Raw genomic sequence first — 24,521 nt, 5'->3', positions numbered from 1 at the left:
TTGTGCTGGATTGTATATGAATTATTTGGAAGGGCCCCTAGCTCAGTAGCTCAGCACCTGCTGTGTGTGCAGAAGGTCCTACGTTTTTGAAGACGTACAAGTGCTTTCCTGCCCTATCCTGTAATACACCCAGAATTCCCCTTTTTGGGGAACTTGCAGTAGTAGAGGCAGAATCGAACAGTATAACAGGAAGGCGAGTGTTGAACTAAACATAAAATAATGTTACATGTGAAAGAGTAATGTCTATAAATTACCTGGGGCTTGCCACGATTTCATCCAATCCCTGTCATGGGACCAGGGCCGGCAAGTCTTGGGGAGCTGCTGGGGTGAGCGGCGTGGGTCCGACGCTTAGCTCAAATGATCCCCCATTTTGACTTTCCCTTCTACTGGCTTCCAATCGGACCTTGGTATGTCAGTTCTGTCCCAGGCGGGGGGGGGGGCAGATAGTCATAACCAATGTCTAAACAACCACTCACTGATTTTGTATTTTAATAAAGTTGTGGCCAAAATAGTGCCCCCAAACCAAAACTAAAATTACGGTTATGTGTGAAATTATTTGAGGGGTGGTCTGGGGACCTACACAAGCAACTTGCACTAGTACAGGCAGAATCGAACAGTGTAACAGGAAGGTGAGTGTTTAACTAAACATGAAATAATATTACATGTGAAAGAGTAAAAGTGGCACTTCTTTTATGTTTATAAAAGGGTGCTCCAAGATTTGAGCCCTATAATGCAAATCCTTTTAAACTTATAGCAAGAAAAGTAGAGAGAGAAAAATACAGCTGGAATTGGTGAAAAAAGTGACTGATCTAACAAAAACAGCTAACTCAGCTATGAAGCTGGGTCTGGTGCCTGCCCCGCAGTAGCACCGCCCACCATGTTGAACACCATCTTATCAGATGTCCTATAGATAAATAACTACACAACTTTCTGAAGACATCCCTGTATCTTACTCCTTTGACAAAAAAGAGGTGTCGGTGACCAGTCTATAGTTGTTGCACTCTGTTTAGGTTTAGATGGAGTGTAGTGATCAGGTGGGATTACTATGAGGAATTATAACAAATATAGAGTAAGCCATCTGTGTCAGCAATGAAAGCATTGCTTTGTCTGGGTTTAAACTACAATGGTGCCTCGCAAGACGAAATTAATTCGTTCCGCAATTCTCTTCGTCTTGCGGTTTTTTCGTCTTGCGATGCACGGTTTCCCATAGGAATGCATTGAAAATCAATTAATGCGTTCCTAGGGAAACCGCCTTCAGACCAGGTCCGGGGACAGTCTGTCCTCGGACCTCTTCTGAAGGCTGGGGGGGGGGGACAAGGGCTTTTCTTCCCACCCCCAGCATTTTAAAAAACCCTAGGACAGCGGAGGACTTCTCCGCTGTGCGGGGCTATCTTAAAATGCTGGCGGGCGGCATTTTAAAATCGCCCCGGACAGCGGAGGACTTCTCCGCTGTCCGGGGCGATTTAAAAGCCCCTGGGAAGGCAGGCAGGGGGGACAAAGACTTTCGCCCCCTGCCCGCCTTCAGAAGGTGTTCCCGCCCCCCCCGCCCCGCTTCGGAACATCGTTCCGAAGTGGGGCGGATGGGGCAGATGTTCCCGCCCCCTCCCCCCTTCGGAACATCGTTCCGAAGGGGGGCGGATGGGGCAGATGTTCCCTCCCCCTCCCCCCTTCGGAACATCGTTCCGAAGTGGGGCGGCTGGGGCAGATGTTCCCGCCCCACCTCCCCCCTTCGGAACATCGTTCCGAAGTGGGGCGGCTGGGGCAGATGTTCCCGCCCCACCTCCCCCCTTCGGAACATCGTTCCGAAGTGGGGCGGCTGGGGCAGATGTTCCCGCCCCACCTCCCCCCTTCGGAACATCGTTCCGAAGTGGGGCGGATGGGGCAGATGTTCCCGCCCCACCTCCCCCCTTCGGAACATCGTTCCGAAGTGGGGCGGATGGGGCAGATGTTCCCGCCCCACCTCCCCCCTTCGGAACATCGTTCCGAAGTGGGGCGGATGGGGCAGATGTTCCCGCCCCCCTCCCCCCTTCGGAACATCGTTCCGAAGTGGGGCGGATGGGGCAGATGTTCCCGCCCTCCCTCCCCCCTTCGGAACATCGTTCCGAAGTGGGGCGGATGGGGCAGCTGTTCCCGCCCCACCTCCCCACTTCGGAACATCCGAAGTGGGGCGGATGGGGCAGCTGTTCCCGCCCCACCTCCCCACTTCGGAACGATGTTCCGAAGTGGGGCGGATGGGGCAGCTGTTCCCGCCCCACCTCCCCCCTTCGGAACATCGTTCCGAAGTGGGGCGGATGGGGCAGCTGTTCCCGCCCCACCTCCCCCCTTCGGAACATCGTTCCGAAGTGGGGCGGATGGGGCAGCTGTTCCCGCCCCACCTCCCCCCTTCGGAACATCGTTCCGAAGTGGGGCGGATGGGGCAGCTGTTCCCGCCCCCCGCTTCGAACAGCGTTTTAAAATGCTGGGGGTGGGCACCGAACGCTCCCAACCCCCAGCATTTTTAAATCTCCCCGGGACAGAGACTTCTCTGCTGTCCCTTGGAGATTTTAAAATGCTGGGGGTCGGCAGCGAACGCTTTGCTCCCGCCCGCCAGCATTTTAAGATCGCCCGGGGCAGGCGGGGGGGAGGCAGGCGGGGGGGGAGCAAAGACTTTTGCCCCCCGCCGGCCTTCAGAAGAGGTCCTCTTCTGAAGGCCGGCTGTGGGCGAAAGTCTTTGCTCCCGACCGCCAGCATTTCCCTATGGGCTTTCGTCTTGCGATGCAAGCCCATAGGGAAATTCGTCTTGCGAAGCGCCTCCAAAACAGAAAACCCTTTCGTCTTGCGGGTTTTCCGTCTTGCGAGGCATTCGTCTTGCGGGGTACCACTGTATTTCGATATGATTCTTGATCAATCCACACCTCTGCATCCCTGTACTATTTCTCTTTCTTCACCAGTCACGTACACTGCCAGTTGCTTCACCAGGCAGGCATCCTGGGCCATAAAGATAGTGGGCAAGCTTCTTTGAAGGCCTTTCTGATATGTTAATCCCAGGATGTTAATCTTAGGGCCAGGAAACAGATCTCACATGAAGGTGATAATGATCGCTGTCCTCCTGGCCATCCTTCTTATCATATATATTCCTTGTTTATCACCTCTGGGGTTGCCAAATGCTCTCCTTTGTAGTTCTGTTCTTTGTTTACCCCATGCCTAATTAGTTTTGGTAGTTTAACTTTCTCCCCACATGGATTTGTTGAAATGCTCAGAAGAAATCTAATTGGTTCTTACGAACACTCTGTAAAAAGTTCTTTTGTGAATAAAACAACCTGGGCCGAAGGGGCTGGAGACACAGACGGAGAGAGATTATTATACGCACCCTTCTCACAGCCTTGCTGGTTCAAGCCTCTGTGTGTATTCTCATTAATCAGAGTTCAATCCTTCCTTTACTTTGGGAACGCCTCGTGTGAGGCTAAGCTAAAAAGAAACGTGTGAGGCTTGTAAAAAAAAAAAAAACCCGCAGCGTGTGAGGCAAAGCAAAAGGAAACCTCAGCAAAAGGAAACCCCCAGGATTGGACTCCCCTCGGAGCTAGCAACCTGCTATCCCTTGGTCGCGGTGGATCATCTCCTGCAAAACGATTCCCAGACTTAGGATCTCATTCGCTCAGAATGAGCCCCAAAGACGTGTGTCTATACCCCTTCAGGTGAGATCATGGGAAGCAAGCTTTCACATGAGCAGGAAAAGCATAGGAATAATTTGTTATTTTTGCTAGCTCAGGCAGGGCATGATAAGCATCTAGCACCCTTAGTAGAAAAAATGTTGTTAGGGATTGCTAGACTGTGCCCCTGATTTCCAGAGGGGGGTACTTATGACATTAAGAAATGGAATGAGCTGGGAGATGCAGTCCATAGACATCCTGAGGCATCTGTACAAGTTTGCACACCTGGCATTTGTGTAGAGACGCAGTTGGAAAGCTCTCTAACGCTTTGCTCCAACCACCCGTTGTCTCTGTGAATGCTCCCACATTGTTGCAACCCCTAGCTGCTTTTAAAAATACCATAATATTGTTTTCCCCATCTCAGCCTCTAGATTTCAAGCCTCTCTCTGAGGTCATGCCAAAGGTACTTCCATTCCCAGTGGCACCTTCCTTTGCCAAAGATTTGCCTGGGTCGAATGTAAATTCTTTTTTTAAAAAAATGATATTTATTAAGAATTTTAAAATTACAGGAAAAACAAAAAAGAAAGAGAAAGAGAAAAATAAGAAAAACAAACCACAATCGAACAATACAAATTAGTAAAAATAAAAATAAAAAAATAACAACAAAACACGTAACAGAGCACAATCAAAAAAATAAGCCACAGAAATTTAAAAACAAATCCAATATTCTCAAATTCTTAACTGTCATTACCTTCTTTCATTGACCTCCTCACTCCTCCCTTTTTTTTGTATCCTAGTTGTTAATTATCACAGCAAATCCTTTCCATTTTTCATAATATTCTGTCATTTCACCTTAGTCTATTTTAACCTTATCTTACTATAAAAAACCCTAAAACTTAAAACTTACATCTTATTTATACCAATTTCTCATAACCATAACATATTCTTACATAATTCTTTTAACATTTTTGCTAAAGCCAAATAATTTCGTTCCAACATTTTTCTAACATTCATCAATTTTGTAAAACAATCCTAATAATTTTTTTTTTCAAATTTTCTTCCAATCTTCATCCAGCGTCTCTTCCTCCTGGTCCCAGGTTTTGTCAGTCCTTTCTATCCCATCAATCTGGCGCATTAACCTGGTAATCTTATGTCCGAGGCCCTTAAGTCTCTTCCATGTCCCTTCCGCGGCTCTTCTTCATATTTATACCTGTACTATACTTTGTCTCCTGCTCCTTTAACTCGTGGGAACTCCAGCTTGACAATATTTTTGACCCTTCTCGACAAATCAACCCCTTTTCCATAGTCCACACTAAACTCCATGTGGTATTTAGGAACATGTTTCAAAGTCTCTCCAGAATTAAGAGCCCTCACAACCCCAAACATCTCGCGGCCCATTGCCAGACTTGGAAAGTCAAAACATCCCTGCATAGGGGAGTCTATCCAACCCCCCATTTCCAAACCGAACAAAACTTTATCTCTCCAAATCTGGCTTTTTCCAAGTTCATTTATCAAATCCAACAACTCATGTTCCTGCTGGGCCACAACTCCCTCCACCTCTGGCATCCAAGGTTCAGCAACACCTTCTTCCCTCATCTGTTCTGTCAGAGCACACTCCTGATTTGATTCCTGGGTGGGCTCTATATAGTTACCCACTACCTGTCCAAAATTTCCGATCGCAACAGTCATCAAGTCCATCTTCTCATGTAGCTGATCCAATAGGGCACTTGTTTTACAGAAAGCACGCACCAGAGCTTCTGAATACATTGTTCTGCAAGGTCAGAAGTCTGTTCCCACGATCGTAATCTGTTGCAGCTGCAGAGCTCCCCGTTTCAAATTTAGTAACAGTTTCGCAGGCTCCCTCTAGGGGAAGAACTTCTATTTGTTCCTTTCTTTTAAAGGCAGATCTAACAACAAAGTTTCCTTTTTCAGAAATTTTGTCAATATTTGTTCCTTTAAAATGCGAAGGAGAACAATGGAATCACTATGTTTCTCTTCTTTTAACTATCTGTCAAAGACGTTTGTCTATGGTCAATGAGCTTCCCAAAAAATCGCCAGTCCTGACACCCGGCTCCCAGGTTCAAGACGGTGGAAAATTACTTTTCTTTGCACTCTCTTCTGCAGATTTAAACAGTCCGGAAAAAATCCCTCCTCTTCTCCTGCTCCCGAAGGGGGTTCAACAATTTTAAATGATGAAAGTTGATCCTTTACAAACTATTTTCTGAACTCTAGTTTGCCATGTCTTTGCTTTAATCTATCTACAAGAAACGGAAGGCTGACTTTCTGTTTAGACCTTCCCGTTTCAGTGCCAAATTAAGAAGAATTTCTTAGTCCAATTTTCCTTTCTACTTGCAGGTCGTTATTTAAAGTCCAATTGTCCAAAATTAAGTTACTCATGGGTAATTGTTTTAAAATCCAAATTGTCCCATGAAAAAGGCAGCGCTCTCCAGCAACGGCTGTGCGGCTTCTCTCCACAGAAGAAGCAGTTGACTCTCAGCACCGCGCCACTTGTCCCTCTTCGCTCCGGAGCCTGTAACGGGGTTCCTTTACGAGTTGGGGGGCGCGAAAGGTGCCTGCCGAGTCCCATGGTCACAGGCTTCATCCGCCTGTGATTTTTGAAAGGGTCCCCGCTTCGCCGTAGCGGGAAGACCCGTTTTCCACGGAGCTAGTCCCTCCGGATCAGAGGGAGTCCGTCATTACCGATGGCGCCACCCCGGAAGTCTGGGGTCGAATGTAAATTCCATGCCACCTTCTTTGTTGGACCAATGCCCGTAAGGGGCTCAGACCGCAGTGCAAAAATTGGTTATTCCAAATATGGCAGAAGGAAGCAGTGAAGGAAAAATAGCTGACACCTTACCATTATTATCAGTCTGTCCTGTTGTTCAGAATGCACAGGAACAGAGAGCCCATGAATCATTGCCCTTCGCAGTTTTTAAACAATTGAAGCGAAGTGTGACAGAAAATGGCTTGCATGGCATTCCTGATGGGCTAAGAGGAGCCAGTACTTAAATTCCAAACCTTGAAGCCTCTGAAGTTTAAATGAAACAATTGGCTTATGAAAATGAAAATGCTGATTGCAAGACTGCTCTTAAAGCAAGTTATCAGAAGCCAGAAACAGATATTGCTCAAATGAGTAAGCCTTCCCAGAATATTGACACCGAGACTCACAAATCTGCCCTCCTAGCAGCAGCTAGAAACTACAAACATGAGTCTGACCAAACTGCGGGAGGCAGTGCAAGACAGGAGTGCCTGGCGTGCTCTGGTCCATGGGGTCATGAAGAGTCGGACACAACTAAACAACTAAACAACAACAACAAGCAGCAGCTTTGTCTCCTTCAGTTCATCCTGCTAAAGACAGGCAATGCCACAACGGATGGTCTTCCAGCCTGAGTTTAAATGGGAGAACAAAGACTGTTGTGCCAGCTGACTGTCAGGATTTTACTGAAGCTAAATTAGCAGAGCCACCTATTGCTTCTAACACAGTTGCTTTTAACACACAGTCTCCTGTGACAGATCTGCGCCATGCCGCTAAGGGCAGTGCTGGTTTGAATCTAATGACAGCAGAACTTGCTAATTTCAGTTCCAGTGCCCTATGGTGGTTTATAAAATTAAGACATAGCATACAGGTCTGGTAGTAGATAGGTAGCCGTGTTGGTCTGCCATAGTCAAAATAAAAAAAATTCCTTCCAGTAGCACCTTAAAGACCAACTAAGTTAGTTCTTGGTATGAGCTTTCGTGTGCATGCACACCGTGTATCTGAAGAAGTGTGCATGCACACGAAAGCTCATACCAAGAACTAACTTAGTTGGTCTTTAAGGTGCTACTGGAAGGAATTTTTTTTATTCATACAGGTCTGATTCCACCTCAGACAGTGAGACTTGTTCTTCATCACCTGTTGCAGACTGTTTTTTCTCTTTTCCTCCCTCAACTTAAAATTCCTAATGAATTTACTTTACAGCAGTTGCAGAGTTTTGGGGTCAATTCATAAGAGTGATTTTCCTTGATACAATGTTTTCACCTACAGGACTACTTTTTTCCCCAGACGCTGCTGACAGAATAGTGATTTTAAAGTGGCTACATTTGCCTAACACTGGATTTGATATTGCTGTTTGTTATTTGCTTTTTTTTCTAAAGAGGAACACGAATCCCTAATGAGTTCTTCTCTTTCCTATCAGTTTGCATTTACTGATTAACTTGGGATAGTTTATTTTAACCCTCCTAAAGATTCACGCCTAGTTTTAATTCAACAGGTACCCTGTCCAAAAAGCAGGTTCTTATTCAACACCTCTAGAGTGTTTTAACATATAAGGATTCTGAAAATAACTGGCATATTTTTTGCAGCTAATCAGGAAACTGACAGAGACCAGCCTACACTTTCACTGCATTTCGTGATTTTTGTGTGAAGTGGGATATCTTTTTAACACATTTGGCTAATTCCTATCTTTCTCCTATGCTAGATTTTAATCTACTCTTTGTTTTTGACACTGAAAAATCTCTTGACAAATAGAATTGCGCCTTTCTATGCTGCTCATGTTTACTCTCACGGTTGCTCCCATGCAGGATTCAAAGATATAATTTCAGAAGCAAATCAACATGCTGATTCTGCTCTGAAATCCTTCTGTCCATTATTTTCTAATGTACTTGATAGCCATGCATTTTTTAATCAGGGAATTATGCAGCTGATAACATAATTTTTTCATTCCTCTGACACAAGCTAAGGATATTGTTGATGGAGGTCCTTCCTGCGCGTTAACTTCTGTTAACTTTACCCCAAATTAACTGTTTCCTGAAGTAAAAGGAAAAAGTCTGGAAGGGACTCAGCAGATTGGGAGATAATATCCCTCTCTGGAAGTTTGTGGTTTTTAATCTGCCTTTTAGTAGGTTCTAAGTGGTTTTAATGGATTTTGGTAGGTTTTAGCTCTTCTTCAATTGATTCATGAAGGGACTAGTGAAGATTGGAGACCTGTTTGTATTTTGTTTTTCGGCTTTATTTGCCTTTTATATGGCATGGATATTTGTCTTTATTGCATCTATGACTGAATTGCAGACAGAGAACTTCATGACACAGCATTTTTGTGGATAAGGAAGGTCAGCTACTTTATAAATCCTCATAAATCTTGAGAACCTGGTGATAAAGCATTGTGGTGGGGGGGTGAAGAGTAATGGTCTTTACAAGACTCCAAAAAAGAAAATTAGAACAAACTAACCATGTCAAACAAATTAAAGAAGGCAAGGCTATCAAATTATTTCTCCCCTGTTGATCAAACCCCTTAATGCAGGAAAGTACTACTACTCTGTCACAACGAATACCTCTCCCCTCAAAAATAGAGTAAAACAGACCACCATATGTGTATGTGATTATTGCTCTAAATTAAAGAGAATTAAAGAGAGAGGTCCAATGGAAAAGCTTTTCCTGATGCAGCGCTAGGATTTAATATTGTAAACAGAACATGTTATCAAGGTTTACGCATTGCAGGATATCTTGCAAGCACCTCTTGACCCCATAGCTTACATTTAATTAAAAAGGGCCACGACTTCCCAGAAGCAGCCTCCACAAGCCCTCCCTCTTTTTCACAATGCTTTGTTTCCTCATACAGATGATGGCACACCCACCAGAGTCTCTTTAAACCACCACATAAAGGGTCAAGTCTCCATAGGGGTGAAAATTAGCCAACGAAAAAGTGCACCAGACAAGCCTTCTGCCGCTCCCAGAGAGGTGACTGAAGTAAAGGCAATTGAGGCTTAGCAGGAATGTAAGTAAACGTTTTTGTTCATAGAATCGTAAACTGTAGAGTTGGAAGGAGCTCCAAGGGTCATCTAGTTATCCCAACAAAGTCTCTCAGCCAATTTGAAACCATACTGGACCCTGCTTCGTTTGCAAATGTGCTAGAATCTAAATAAAAATACATAGCAAACTGAGGTTCTGTCCCCACCCCATGGTAGAAAGTACCCGATATACTTCTTTTTTACAAAAACAGGCCGTCTCCTGCTTAAGTACGTAGGCGCAAACAGCTCGAGGCAGCCTCACCTGCGACTCCTCCCTAGCAGACGCTTCGAGCTTGAGGCTACCTTCACCGACAACCTGCTGCGAACAGCAGCAGCCGAGCCCCTCGGAAGGAAGCGCCGGTGAGGATCTCTGGCGGCCGATACCCATTTCCTCGTGTCATTCTTCTTCTTCTTCTTCTCCCCTTCCGCCCTCCGCTAGCGACGGACGAGGTAACCGTCGGGAGCTCCCCGGTCCCCCTGCGAAGCGCCCACGCGAGGAGCTGAGGACGTCTCGCCTGAAGGAAGCTCGGCGCGCAGAAGAGCCTGGGAGGAGGCGAGGCGAGGGGAAAGCGCGCGAGCGGAGCAGGGCGGGAGAGCGGTTGATGGGGGGGGGGAGGCGAGGGAATGGTGGAGCTGCTGTGGCTGCAGTGGCGTAGCGTGGGTTGTCAGCACCCGGGGCAAGGCAAGTAATTTGCGCCCTCTAACCCGTGGATTTGCGCCCCCTAACCCGTGGATTTGCCCTAACCCCAGATGTTGCGCCCGGTGCGGCCGGCCCCCCTGCACCCCCCACGCTACGCCACTGTGTGGCTGTGGAGCTGAGCAACTCTGAGAGAGCTGCGGCGTCACTCAGTCGCCCTCCCCCCCACACACACAACTAGGGGACCTCCAGGTGTTTGGGACCCTGGCGTCTGTCAACTTCTACCCAACCCTCATTCCTTTTGCCAAGCCCTCGGGAGCACTCAGCCTTCTAGCACCGCCTTCGATCTTCCTTATTCTCCCATGTAGCGCTTTTTCCTATTGTGAAGGGGAGATCCACTTCAGGGCTCCCCCAGAATGCCCCATTGGGGGACTTCTGCTGGGTGGTGCTGAAGAGCCCACTAGAGGCACCTGGCCCACCCACATGTTCTGAGGACAGAAAATGGAACTCTGCGCTACTTGGGTGCTGCTGGCTTCACTCTGAAGCTAGGAGGACAAGTTGGCGGGGGGGGGGGGACGACTTTTCTATCCTATCTAGCCCATTGCAAAGAGGAACTACACTGTTAAGTCTCCAGCCCTGAACTTAAGACACAGTGGGCACCTGCACCCAGGGGGTGCCACATGCTGGGGGAAGGCAGGCACATGTGCCAGAGGAGCGTTTACCTGGGAATAAGCTTCCTTTTGCACAGTAGCACTTGCTCTTGAGTAAATATGCAGAAGGCAGCACTGTGAATATGTATAGGATTAAAATGATTTTGGATACGAGGTCCAAGCTATGCTTCTAGGCAGAAGAAATTTACTGGGTTACCATTCAGTACCTGCTCCATGGTGATAGTTACAACATCCTGGCACATTTGCTCACAGTATTGTGTGCCTGCAGCACGTCCCCTCCTTAATCAGCTGGACTCTACATATTGTTCTACCATCTATGGTGCAGAGAACTAGTGTTCACAGCCTCAGGTGAGACATGTGATGTAGATTGGCTGGTGCAGTTCTTGGGCAAGATAATTTGATTGTATTGCTAGTATCTCTAGAACAGGAGGAATATTTAGCAGCTCACAACTGGTTTTTCTGGAATGAAGAGATGCTTCAAGTTTTTTTTGAGGAGACTACAGTTTGTGGTAGAAAGGGTTTCACATTGTTTTATTCTTTTTCTTTTAAAAAACCCAGGACATTATTAGTGTGAATAAATGCTACATACAACTATGACATACTCTACATGCCTTACATATCTGATGGAAGAATGGATTTTTCTTGAATATCTCCCATATGTGATCATCTGTTCAGTAGTGCTGGTGTTTATCAACATCCTGTTTTTTACAATTCCTGTATGTGTGCTGCTTCTTCTTTACCTTTCTTCTTTGGTCCTCTTCATTTATGAGAGGACACATAAACTAAAAGAAGCTTATTCCAGTAAAGCATGGGATGGTGCACGACTAATTATAACATTCATGTGGGATAGACTTGGAAGATATTTGAATGGTAAGCATGTTTCATCTTCATCTTCTGATTTGTATGTTGCCTTTCCTTAATTAAAACCTTGCTCAAGGCAACTTACAACATGATAATATTTACCATAATTACAAACATAACAAAACTAGTTATCAACGTTTAGCGCTGCTCAGCCCTTGCCACCAGGCAAGCGCTCATGTGCAGGGCAGGGGTGAGGTGAAGGAGGGTCAAGAGTATTGTCCGCGTTCTCTTGCAGCCAGGTGTTGCGTGCTGGGTGGGAAAGGGGCGCAGAGAGTGCCCTTCACCCTCTGCTCCCCAGACCTTGCCACCGCTGTGTTGGCACTCACACAATGGGCAGGGGCAGGGCGTGGATAGTGTGTCATTTGAGGGTTCACAACCCCCCAAATTGTGGTCTCGGGGCAATGGCCCCCTTGGCACCTCACACTACACCACTGGAATCTACTATAGTTCAGTTACCCATTCAGAGTTACTTAATTTGAAATAACAACCCTTTTGCACTTTGTATTCCAAACAGGTTACGAAATACATGGCATAGAAAACCTACCAGATGGACCAGGCCTTATAATATTTTACCATGGAGCAATTCCTATAGATTATGCTTACTTTTTATCCAAACTTTTTCTTCTGAAGCGCCAAAGTTGCTATACAGTAGCTGATCGTTGTATTTTCAAATTTCCAGGTGATGTTCTTTGTTAATTTAAAACTGATTTCAGGTAATGTGTGTAATACTAAAATATACCCCATTTCCCCCAAATGGTGTTAGGAAGCTTCAGCCTTTTGCAGCATCAGTTTCCTAGTGAGGAGCAGTTAATGGAGACACAGGTTAGTAGGTTGCTAACTACCAGCCATCAAAAGTTTTCTCTGCTCGTTTCAGGAAGCATTGCCTAGTCCTCAGTGGTCATGAAAAAGCATCTTATATCATTAAATTAAAGAAACGAACAGAGGGAGTTAGAATCTGCTGGATGAGGCCATCTACCCCAGCATCCTGTTCTCACAGTGGCCAGTCAGGTCCCTAAGAGAAGATCCAAGCTTGTGCAGGATCACTCTCCCCACTTGTGATTTCCAGAAACTGGCAAGATTTTATCTATTATCAAAATGGCAAAATCTATAAATTTCTCTCTGCTTAGCATCAGGGGTAATGCTGTTTACACTGGCTAGATAAGTCCTTCATTAGATTAGACAGTTTTAATGCCTAGCATTAAATATCTGAAGCACAAGATTCAGTGTTGTGAGTATAGCCTGCTTGATGCCTGAGTCCCTTCTGAGTTCCCGGGGTCCTAGATCCAGCAAGGGTTAAAATGAAGGATTCCATTGTTGAACAAGCTGGCCAAGCTTTTTGATGAGTTAATGGCCCTTAGTGTAGCAAGGGAAATTGCTCTATGCCAGAGAGCAAATTGGTGGGTCCTTGGCCAATGGAAAACAAGCCTTTAATGAAAGGTTCTATGCCAGGTCACCAGGTCATGTGACTGAGTGGACTGGGCTTAAGATCCAGTCTAAGTTCCCTGCTCCCCATCCCACCACATCCTCAGAACACCCTTTTTGGGGTGACTTTCAAAAGCCTTTGCTCAGTCAGTCTCAGTTCAGCCAGGATGAGCAAGTTATGCTGGCATATCTTCAGCTGAGCCAGGTTTGGGGCTGTTTATTTGTTTATGTCTTCTTGTTTATATTTTATAGGTTTAAAAAACTTAGCTGCTGTAATGTGGCTTTTACCTGGTACACAGCAAGAGTGTGTAAATGTTCTAAAAAATGGCCATCTGCTGGGAATTTCACCAGGGGGAGTTCGAGAAGCACTATTTAGTGATAAATCATACAAACTTATATGGAAAAATCGGAAAGGTTTTGCTCAAGTGGCTATAGATGCCAAAGTGGTAAGTACTATTCATATATGATTATACATTTGGACACTTCTGAATGCGTATATGTTATCAAACAAAATAAGAAGCTAAACAGCTAGAAGACATGTTATGTTTTTTAACATAAAAATGTTGTTAATAATAATAATAATAATAATAATAATAATAATAATAAATTTTATTTATATCCCGCCCTCCCCAGCCGAAGCCGGGCTCAGGGCGGCTAACAACAATCAAATAATCAAACAGTCAAATAGTCACACAATCTAAAAATATTTCATTATAAAAATTAATTAAATCAAATTGATGGCAACCAATTAAGCAAAATTCTGTGCAGGTTGCCATAGGAGGGAGTCAGGCTGCGCCCTGACCAAAGGCCTGGTGGAACAACTCTGCCTTGCAGGCCCTGCGGAAAGATGTCAGGTCCCGCAGGGCCCTAGTCTCTTGTGACAGAGCATTCCACCAGATTGGAGCCACAGCCGAGAAGGCCCTGGCTCTAGTTGAGGCCAGCCTAACCTCTCTGAGGCCTGGGACCTTGAGGATGTTATTATTTGCAGACCGTAGGTACGAGGGTCCTAGGCTGTATAGGGCTTTAAAGGTTAAAACCAGCACCTTAAACCTGATCCTGTACTCCACCGGGAGCCACTGCAGCTGGTATAGTACCGGATGAATGTGATCTCGCAGCGAAGACCCCATAAGGAGTCTCGCCGCGGCATTCTGCACCCGCTGGAGTTTCTAGGTCAGTCTCAAGGGCAGCCCCATGTAGAGCTAGTTACAATAATCCAGTCTGGAGGTGACCGTCACATGGATCACAGTGGCTAGGTCAGGGCGAGAGAGATAAGGAGCCAACTGCTTAGCTTGGCGGAGATGAAAAAAATGCCGCCTTTGTTATAGCTGTAATCTGCGCCTCCATAGAGAGGGAGGTATCGAAGATTACACCCAAACTCTTAACGGACGGTGCTGGCACTAATTGGACCCCCGCAAGAGATGGGAGTTGCCCCCTCGATCCCATATCGTCCCGCCCCAGCCAGAGGACCTCTGTCTTCGAAGGATTTAACTTCAACCGGCTCCCACGTAACCATCCAGCCACAGCTTCCAGACATCTGGTCAATGTGTCTGGGGCCGAGTCAGGATGGCCATCCATCAACAGATAGAGTTGGGTGTCATCAGCATACTGATGGCAACCCAGCCCAAAACTCCGGACAAGCTGGGCGAGGGGGCGCATAAAGATGTTAAAAAGCATCGGGGAGAGAATCGCACCCTGAGGCACTCCACACACCAAGGAGTGGCGCGATGACAATTCCCCCCCAAGCGCCACCCTCTGTCCCCGACCAGAGAGAAACAAGCACAGCCATTGAAGGACTGTGCCCTGGATCCCCACGTCGGCAAGGCGGTGGTCCAGGAGTTCGTGATCGACCATGTCAAAGGCTGCTGACAGATCTAGAAGAATCAGCAGCCCTGACCCGCCTCGATCCAGCTGCCTGCAGATCATCTGTTAGGGCGACCAGAGCCGTCTCGGTCCCATGACCAGCACGGAAGCCGGACTGGAATGGATCCAAAGCAGATGTTTCATCCAGAAACCTACCAAGCTGTTCAGCAACCGCTCTCTCAATCACCTTACCCAGGAATGGAAGATTCGAGACCGGGCGGCAACTGGATAGATCTGAGGGATCTAATGATGTTTTCTTTAAGAGCGGACGCACCACCGCCTCCTTCAGTTCCCCTGGGAATATCCCAGTGCCAAGGGACAAATTGATGATATCCCCTAGGGGGTCCCGCACCTCATCTGGACACGCTCTAATCAGCCATGACGGGCACAGGTCAAGAGGACAGGTGGTGGGCTTTCCAGCTTGGAGGAATCTGTCCACATCGGCTGGGGATATCCGGTCAAAGTGGTCCAATACTGGAGCCGAGGACAGTCGAGGGGCCTCCAGTTCCTTTATTGTATCCAAATTGGCAGGGAGGTCATGGCGGAGCAACAGGACTTTCTCCGCAAAAAAGCTCGCAAATGCCTCACAGCTGTGTGTCAGATTGTTATTTAAATTTGGCTGTCCTTCAAGGGACATTAAAGACCGAATTATACTAAATAATTGCGCCGGGCGAGAGCTAGCGGATGCAATGGAGGCCGAGAAGTTAAGACTTCTTAGCGGCCTTCACTGCCATCTCATAGGTGTTCATAAAAACCCTATAAGATGTTCTTGAGGCTCCGTCACGGGCACCCCACCATACTCGCTCTAGCCGTCTGAGGTCCCGCTTCATTTTCCGAAGCTCCTCGGTAAACCAGGGAGCCCGGTTTCTGCGGGGTCGCAGAGGGCGCTTAGGTGCGATCTCATCAATGGCTACCAGGAGCTGGGTATTCCAGCCCTCAACAAGCTCAGTCAATGAGTCGCCAGGGGGAGCAAGGTCCCGCAAGGCTTGACGGAATCTATCCGGGTCCATCAGCCTCTGCGGGCGAGCCCAAATCGGCTCGCCACCTAAGCAGGGTGGGGGTGGAAAGTCAATCCTGGCTTTCAGAGCGTAGTGATCAGACCATGGCACCTTCATCGAAGGAGACATGATCACATCTATACCGGCGCCAAAGATCAAATCCAGTGTGTGGCCTGCTTGATGTGTGGGGCCCGAAACAAACTGGGAGAGCCCTAGTGTCGCCATGGAAGACACCAGGTCCAGAGCCTGTGAGGAGGGAGTGGCATCAGCGTGGAAGTTGAAGTCTCCCAATACCAATAGGTTAGGGAACTCCAAGGCCCAGCCGGCCACCGCCTCCAGCAGGCCTGACAGGGTGGCTGCTGGTGCGCTAGGTGGCCGGTACACCAGCCAGACAGCCAAGCTCTCCTCGGAGCCCCACACTAAGCCAACACATTCAATGCCGGGGATCGATGGCGATGGTAGAGCCCTGAAAGAACAATCTTCCCAGATTAATACTGCCACCCCTCCCCACCCGGCCCACAGTCCGTGACTGGTGGAGGACGGAGAAACCCGGGGCGCCATCTCTCGTAAGGTAACAGTTACCCCTTCGCGCACCCAGGTCTCCGTCACACAAGCCAGGTCGACCCCCTGCGAGGTAAAGAAATCTCGCAGGGTAGTGGTTTTGTTGCCTATAGACCTGGCATTGCACAACACCAGTGAAGGAGGTGAGTAATCCTTGCTCACCCTACCCTCGTCTCTCGGGATGGGGCGCAGATTGGAAGGGGTACGAGCATATCCGTATCTCGATCCCCTTCACCTATAACATCTGCCCCCACCGCCATACCTCCCTCGCCCCTCCACAGTAGCAATCCCAAGCCTCATACTAACCTCCATTTACAAAATAGAAAACAAAACAACCAAAAACAATTATGCCCAAACAAAACCAATCCCCACCCCACTCAATGTCCAACCCCAAAAACAAAACAAGACGGAACAAACAAAAATACATAGATAAAAACCACCATTCACGGTGGTACAACAAAGTAAACGATAAAAACACCTTTAAAACACCTTAATATATATATATAATCATCTTTAACATTTGCTGCAGCAGCACCAGTGTCCTTAGAGCTATTACGGAGGTGAGCCTGGGCCCCGCCCCCTAGGCCAGATGGAATTAGCCTGAGGAGGGAGAGGCCTTCTCCAACACTCATGATGCAGCAGCTGCGATGTCCCAGGCCTCTAAAATTATAATTTTCATGTGCATGGGATTCACTTAATATAACTAAGATCCATGCTGTAAAATGAAGTAATAGCGATCTACCAAACAATTATATTTAAACTGTTACCTGTGGTTATGCCTGTTATCTGCAGAGAAGATCCAAGATGCCCAAGTATCGGTCTGTAACTGATTTCAGGGCTCGAGTCCACTGTCCTTCTGAAGTAACTTGATTATTAAGGGGATCAGGATTTGCGCTGGTCCTTCCATTTGCATTAATTCTCATTTCTCGGTCTATAAGATCCACCTTGTGAAGATAAATCTCCAGTCTCTAAAAGAATCTTTTGAGGAGTTTTCCCATGTAAATATCACATAAATTAATGATTGCTGCATGCAAGCACTACTATTGTGACCTCTGTTTTCTTCAGAACAAAAGGAAGACTACAAGGCACTAGTTAAATTTCAAACTTCAGCTCTGAATATCTTTATTGACTTAATTAAACCTTCTGAGTAAGTGATATGCTTTTTAGCAAGGCAACTTAAAATATTTGAACCTATGTACATTTTATAGTTAATACGGTACAGTACAGAGAAACTATGGCCCTCCAGTTGTTTAGTTGAATTCTAACTTCTACAAGCCCCACCCTGCGTGGTCAGAGGTCAGGGTGGATGGGAGTTGCGGACCATCAACATATGGAAGGCCACATCTTCCTGGTCCTACACACAGCTGTTCTGTACATTTCAGAGTTAAATAGTGGCACTCTAAAAATTCAAATTAAATCCAGACATGTGGAAAATTAAGCATCTTAAAAAAGTATCTTTCTGCTTCAAGAAGTGCTTTGAGCGGTGAGAAATAACTGATTAAAACATACCCATTTGGAATACTGTAAAAAGGTATGATATAATTCCTAGTGCAGGAGAGAGAAAAATGGTAAAACATTTTAAATGAAAACAATGGGTCTTAATTGCATTTTATTGTCTTCTGCTCTTGAAAGTGCTAATTGAAGTCTTCTGCTCTTGAAAGTCAGGAAGTGCTAATATTGACTGAATCTTGAAAATTAAAACTACCCAATAGACAAGATCATCATATTTTTAAAGGATATTTCCATTTCATAATTAAAAGATTGATTCTTGTTTTTTTAAAAAAAGTATGTTGCAACATGAAGCCTAGTAGTATTTGTACAGTCATACCTCGGGTTACAGATGCTTCAGGTTGTGTGTTTTCGGGTTGCGCACCACGCCGAACCCAGAAGTACCGGAATGGATTACTTCCGGGTTTCGGCGCTCGCCCATGCGCAGACGCTCAAAATGACGTCACACGCACGCGCAGAAGCGGCGAATTGCGACCCTCACAAGTGCAAACGCGGCGCTGCAGGTTGTGAACGCTGTGGGTTGCGAAGGTGCTTCCTGCACTGATCATGTTCGCAACCCGAGCGTCCACTGTATTGTAAACCGCCCTGTGATCTTTGGATGGACAGTATAGAAATTTCATAGATAATAATAATAAATAATAGTATCAAGTTAGAATGGAGAGAAGATTTTTCGTTAAAGAGAGCACAGGTTATAACAAATAAAGGTATCATGTACACTTCAGCCACTGATGTTAATTTTTACCAGTTTTGCAAAACTTGCTTCAAAACATGAGAAAGCCACACTACAAAAGAGGTGTTTGCTAATATGCCATGGGAAATGTTTGTGTGTCATCAGTTCTATTAAAAATGACAGTCTGTCTCAGAATATCCAGCATTCACTGTACATGCTACCTTCTCTATCTTTTAGCTCTCGAAAGTCTCGCATTGCCATCTTAGCTGATTTCTTGTTGCCATAGCCTCAACTACCAGAGTAGCCTGGGAGGATGCAGGCATTTGTTTCTGAAAATAATATATGACCTGTAAAAAAAGGCCCAAGCTGTTCACCATTTCCCTAAGCCAATTTGTCACATATTTATAAACAACAAAGATCCCCTGTGCTGCAAACAGAACAATCTGACAATCCAAAAGCAACACAATAGGCTAATAATATAATTACAACACTTTTATATCACTACTGAATTGTATCTTAATTTACAATCAGATAACATACAATATATACATGGTGACACCAACTAATATGAGTTAAGAAAATGTCCCAAAGTAAGGGATTTTTTGGCTAGTATAAGATCACAAAGAATCACTCAAGCTTGAGGCAACATGCCTTCCAAGGTAAGTGTAAAGTCAGGCAAAGCACAACATATGCAGTGTTTTGCAGGGAATTTGTTGAAGGATGTTGGTACTTCAAAAACAGCAGTCAGATTGTCACATATCTACGGCATGGTCTTCATATGACAAATGATTACATAAAATGTCTACCTTAGAAACACGCATTACCTGACCAAAAGAGCCAAGGCTCCCCACCCACATGAAGAGGGCGGGAGATTATTCCTGCTCCTTTATCTAGTCTAGCAAAGCAAGTTTCATGGGTGTCATCACATTAGCAAGTTTTGCAACCTATTGGCCAACCTTTGCAGAACGAGGGAACTTGCAACATGCCATATCATGTCTTTGAGCCTCAATGTGCAGTTTATAGAAGCTTTAGAAGGGGAAGAAGAATAAAAAAGAGAAGGGAAAGTAGAACTTTTGGTGAGGAGAGTAAAACAAGAGCTTAAATCCTGACAAGACAGAAGCACTATGGGTGAGCCATTCCTGTGTTTGGGAGACTGGTTGTGTTTTGGATAGGGTTGCAGTTCTGCTACATATTCTGGGGGGTACTTCAAGATCCAGCTAGGGTAGGAGTGATTTTTATTCACTTCTGTTGGTCTGTTGTCTGTGACCGTTCCTGAATTGGGATAGCTTGGCTACAATTTTGAAACATTGGCAATTTTGACTATATAATATTGTAATGCACTATTTGTAGGACTACCCTTGAGGTTGGTTCAGAAATTGCAGCAAGTGCAGATTTCTAGAGCCTGGTTGCTGGCATCTAACAGTTGTGTTGAGGAAGCCACTGGCTACTAGTATGGTACCAAGTTGGACTGAGCAATATCTGGTTTTCAATATTGTGATATTTCACCAGCTAAACATTTGTTATATACTGATCTATCACAATGTATGAAATAAGGATGCAGCTATGTAGCGGCTTCATGATTTCCCCCGCATTGTGATTTTTGCATAGCGCACGCACACACACACATTATTATTCGCAATATATTGCCAGGTCAAATATATTTTGGAGCCAAGGTAGACTGTAAAAGTGGTTTGCCAGCTGGGTGGGAACTTACAGAATTCCTTTCTGGTAGCATCAGCTACCTGTGTGTATATTTATTCTCAAGATAAAGACTGAACTTTAAATATGCTAACTTAAACTATCATCTTTTCTCTCCTCCCTTAGCCCATCATTCCAATGCATACACAAAATGTTCGGGAAGGATTTAGGATCTTTGGACGAACAAGTAAGGCATGCAGATATTTAGCTTGTACTTTTAAAATGTTGTGTTCTCCAGCCTGCAGCTCAGTGCCTGCTTCAAAAGACTTGCATAGCGCTTCCTTACACATGAAAATAAATCCTGTTCATTAAACAGAGTGGGGAAGCTTTTGCTAATGCGTTTGTTGGAGCAGCAAGCTCACATGCATGCTAGGAGCTTCATGGTGGGTCTGGACATTTGTTTTAATTTTGGTACTAATGTGGACTTCTAGTTTTAACTTAAAATCTTTAAAAACTATTCCTTCTCCTTAAGTACTGGGAGTCATCACATCTTGGCTATGGGCAGAGTCAATTGGTCAGGATAACACAGGCAGGGCTAGGAAGCTTTTCCAACCAGCCCTGGACCTCACTGTTGAGCTCACCAGAAGAAGATAACAGCCAGTGTTTTCTTTTCGCTTCCCTTTAATTTGAAGGTGTTCAATGCAGAAACATTCTTATCAGGAAAGAGAATAAGCAGAATATACTGCATGGCTCCACCACTTTCTCCTCACAGCTGAGAAAGGTGTTTTCTTGGGGCACAATCCAAGTGCTCAAGTGGCTTTCTGCCTCCTTCTGCCAGCTCACACTTGCAGGGAACAAGCCAGCCTCAATACAAAGTGGCCAATAGGTTCTCTTTCCCTCCTTTGTCCTAAGCAGGGAATGAACCGCTGAGTAAGGGAGCCAGCTGGTTGGCCATCTTTTGCATTACCTCAGCAGCCACAAAAACCTCATCTCATAGCACCTAGTGCCCATGGATGCACAGAGAGCAGAGAAAATTAGTGGGTAATTCCCTTAAGAAGTTGGGAGGGGGCTCTCTTGTTTTACACCTTTATTTTTAAACTAAAAACTATGAAAAGCAACAAAGTTGGCTTCTGCCTGCTTTACCTCGTTACCTGAAAGAGGCAGAGCCCAAACACTTTGGAGAAAGATAGCTCATTCTCTCTCCTTCTGAAAAAGCAAATTCCCTTTTACCTTATGTGATATGGGACTGGAATGTGGCAAGAGCTAAATAGTAGTACTGCTATTGATCTCAGCGGAATATAGCTTTGAAGAGTTTAGTATCAATTAAAGCTCTAGCTAAAACCTTTATAGCAGGGGTCAGAAAACCTTTTCCCTGTCCCTCTGACCTTGTGGGGGGCTGAACTATATTTTGAAAAATAATAATGAACGAATTCCTATGCCCCACAAATAACCCAGAGATGCATTTTAAATAAAAGTACACATTCTACTCATGTAAAAACACACTGATTCCCGGACCGTCTGCCAGTTGGATTTAGGTGATTGGGCCGGATCCGGCCCCTGGGCCTTAGTTTGCCTACCCATACTTTATAGCTTTTTGAGCTTAAACATACATGATTTGAATGTACAAAAGTATTAAAGATGTGTATAAACCTGTGCCTTTGGAATAGGATTGATAAGATTCAGATTAAAAATGAATGTACATATGGATATCCCAAAAACACTGAATTCAGAAAATAGTCTCAGGCATGCAGAACCCTTCACATATGTACAATGCTGCATATTTACCAACAGATGTTGTTTTAATTTCTGAAGAGCTACTTTCTTGATCTGCAATGGAAGCTGTAAACCTTAATTAGAAGTCTTTCTGGGTGCAGGCACAGCAGTGAATTCAAATCCACAAGGATTCCCTCAGTAACTTCCAACAGGATGCTTTTGTGTGCTCATTGAAGTAAACAGCAGAACCCTTGTAATCAGAGTACATCAATATATGTATCCCAGCAGTGGAGCAATGGACTGAGCCTAATGAAAAGAATTTTTAGATTAAAAAAAATGACTTTCCTTCGCCCCCCCCAACATAAAGGGCACTCACATTTTTTTAACAGAAAGAAAGCTGATATCTTGCTTGTTTCTTTTTTGCCCTCTGGATTTTAAAAAGGATTCGCTAAGTGGTGTTTTGAATCTCTTCGGGTGCCTTTTCTTCCTCTATATGGTGGATTTCCAGTCAAATTTCGTACATATATTGGTAAACCCATTCCATATGATCCAAATATAACAGCTCCAGAGTTAGCAACAAAGGTATGTTTTCTGCTAATCCAATATAAAACACCAGCAATACTGTTTCATTATAAATGTGCACTCAAAATATTCCTATTTAAGAGAAATGAGTTGTTAGCTTTAATAGCTGGTAATACATTTACTAAGCCCTCTATTAAAACAGTTTGAAAAGAGAAAGCGTTTTTCTAAAAACATGTAGGCTGCAATGCAGTATTGTCACCTTTAGAACTATATTGCTAAGCCATTTGGAGGTTAGAACATTATTAAACATAGGCTCAAGTCCTAGAATTCTAGTTTTATTTGTACATGACTATTGTAGCCTTTTATTTGTTTGAAAATAATATCTATATTTGTTTGAACAGAGAGAATCTGTCACAAGGTTTATGTCAGGAGTGGGTAGAAAATTGAAACTGACCATGATCTGTCACCTGGGCATCTAGTACCTAGTGCTGGTTGCTATGATTTTCTTGCAAGGAAAGTTGGTCTGACCAAGCAAGGCATTTATTTTGTTCTTGATGAACAGTGTGTGTGTGTGTGTGTGTGTGTGTATGGTGACTTGACAAAGATTAGGTTGACCCTCATTTTTAGCTCCTGAGTATGCATACGTTATTTGCAAATCAAAATGTGTTGAACTTTCAAATACTTATTGATTAGAGAAACTTGAGATGGTGTTTTTTAAATAAATAAATAAACAGATAGTGTTATTGTTTTAAATAGCATTAGTTCAATGTGGCTTATTCTACTCAGTTCCTATGACACTGGACAGTATATGATACAATATTGATGTTCATGTTTAATAGCCTGTAATAAGGTTATCAGTTAGGCATGTTACTTGACCACAATTGCCATAATCTCTACTCTGGCTAAACTGGCTGGTGCTGAGAGTTGCAATCCAATAACTTCTGGAGGGCATTGGTAACCCCTGAATTAGGGTGAGGCCAGATCCTAGTCGTCATCCCCATGAGCTGAAGGAGTTCAAATGAGGAATCATTGTTTGTATATAGATTTGTAGACTTCATATGCATTTCACTATAGTTTTTCAGGTGGATTAATTTACATGCCCATGGAGCTGTAGTAGTGAGATGCATAACTTTCCCCTCTTTTCCTCATTTTCAGAGCAAGGCAGCACTCCAGGCATTAATTCAAAGACACCAGCAAATTCCTGGAAACATCTATGATGCTTTAATGGAAAGATTTCACAAAGAAAAGAAAAAACCCTGAAATGAATTATTAGTAAATTTCAGCAGTTTTTTCTCTAATCAAATATATAAACTTTGTCTCAAATAACTTCAACAATTCCTCCACACTAACATTGAGTATAAATGATCTGCAAAAGGACGTTATGTACTGAAAACAGAGATGATTTATGTACTTTTGTAACCCAATAAAATATTTAATAAAAAAATTTGAAAAAAATCGGTCTGTGTCCACACGATGTCTCTCATCTGTGACCATATATCAAAATAATATTTCATACTTATTTTCTCGTTATGATTTCATTAATGTGCACCCAGTTCCATATCTTCCATTTCCTGTTGTGTTTACTGTGGTTTTCCATCCTGATTTTTTTAAAGCCCTTCCATTTACACTTCTTCCATTCTTTTCCCACAAAAATCCCCAGTCTTGAGGTAACACCTGGCCAGAGTTTTAGACTTAAATACCGTATTTTTCGCCCTATAGGACGCACCGTCCCATAAGGTGCACCTAGTTTTTTGGGGGGGGAATTATTATTTTTTTCCCAGGCGCAGGGCTGGGGCAGGGGAAGCCCAAGCCAACCCCAGCCCCCAGAACAGGCAACTCTCCGCAAGCCGTGGGAGCCCAGTGCCGGGCTCCCGCGCCTTGTGGAGAGCTGCGCCCAGCCTGGGCACGCTGAGCTCAGCGTGCCCAGCCTTCAGCATGCAGGCAACTCTCCGCATGCAGGCAAATTTTCCCCCTCCCAGGCGTGGGGCTGGGGCGGGGGAAGCCCAAGCTTCCCCCGACCCCAGCCCCCAGAACAGGCAACTCTCCGCAAGCCGTGGGAGCCCA

The 24,521-nt window shown here is 44.9% G+C and overlaps 1 protein-coding gene and 1 long non-coding RNA gene across 2 annotated transcripts in view; both read left to right on the top strand.

The window, feature by feature from the left end:
- The first annotated feature begins 6,359 nt into the window (after positions 1-6,359).
- On the top strand, positions 6,360-9,852 carry LOC309538489. Its single transcript, XR_014222226.1, has 3 exons — positions 6,360-7,255; positions 7,481-9,382; positions 9,835-9,852. It is a non-coding gene; the product is annotated as an uncharacterized lncRNA (long non-coding RNA).
- Positions 9,853-10,202: 350 nt separating this feature from the next.
- LOC309539755 (uncharacterized protein) overlaps positions 10,203-24,521 on the top strand; it is a 43,371-nt gene continuing 29,052 nt past the window's right edge. The window contains exons 1-6 of the mRNA XM_082236104.1: positions 10,203-11,573; positions 12,079-12,243; positions 13,239-13,432; positions 20,409-20,469; positions 22,378-22,517; positions 23,613-23,713. Coding sequence (XP_082092230.1) covers positions 11,282-11,573; positions 12,079-12,243; positions 13,239-13,432; positions 20,409-20,469; positions 22,378-22,517; positions 23,613-23,713 — 953 coding nt within the window. The 5' untranslated portion in view covers positions 10,203-11,281. The remainder of the gene's footprint in view (positions 11,574-12,078; positions 12,244-13,238; positions 13,433-20,408; positions 20,470-22,377; positions 22,518-23,612; positions 23,714-24,521) is intronic.

Source organism: Podarcis vaucheri (assembly GCF_965113315.1).
Source record: "Podarcis vaucheri genome assembly, chromosome: 8".
Taxonomy (NCBI): domain Eukaryota; kingdom Metazoa; phylum Chordata; class Lepidosauria; order Squamata; family Lacertidae; genus Podarcis; species Podarcis vaucheri.
The sequence above is the reverse complement of the archived record's forward strand: the minus strand, read 5'-3'. Positions and strand labels throughout refer to the sequence as shown.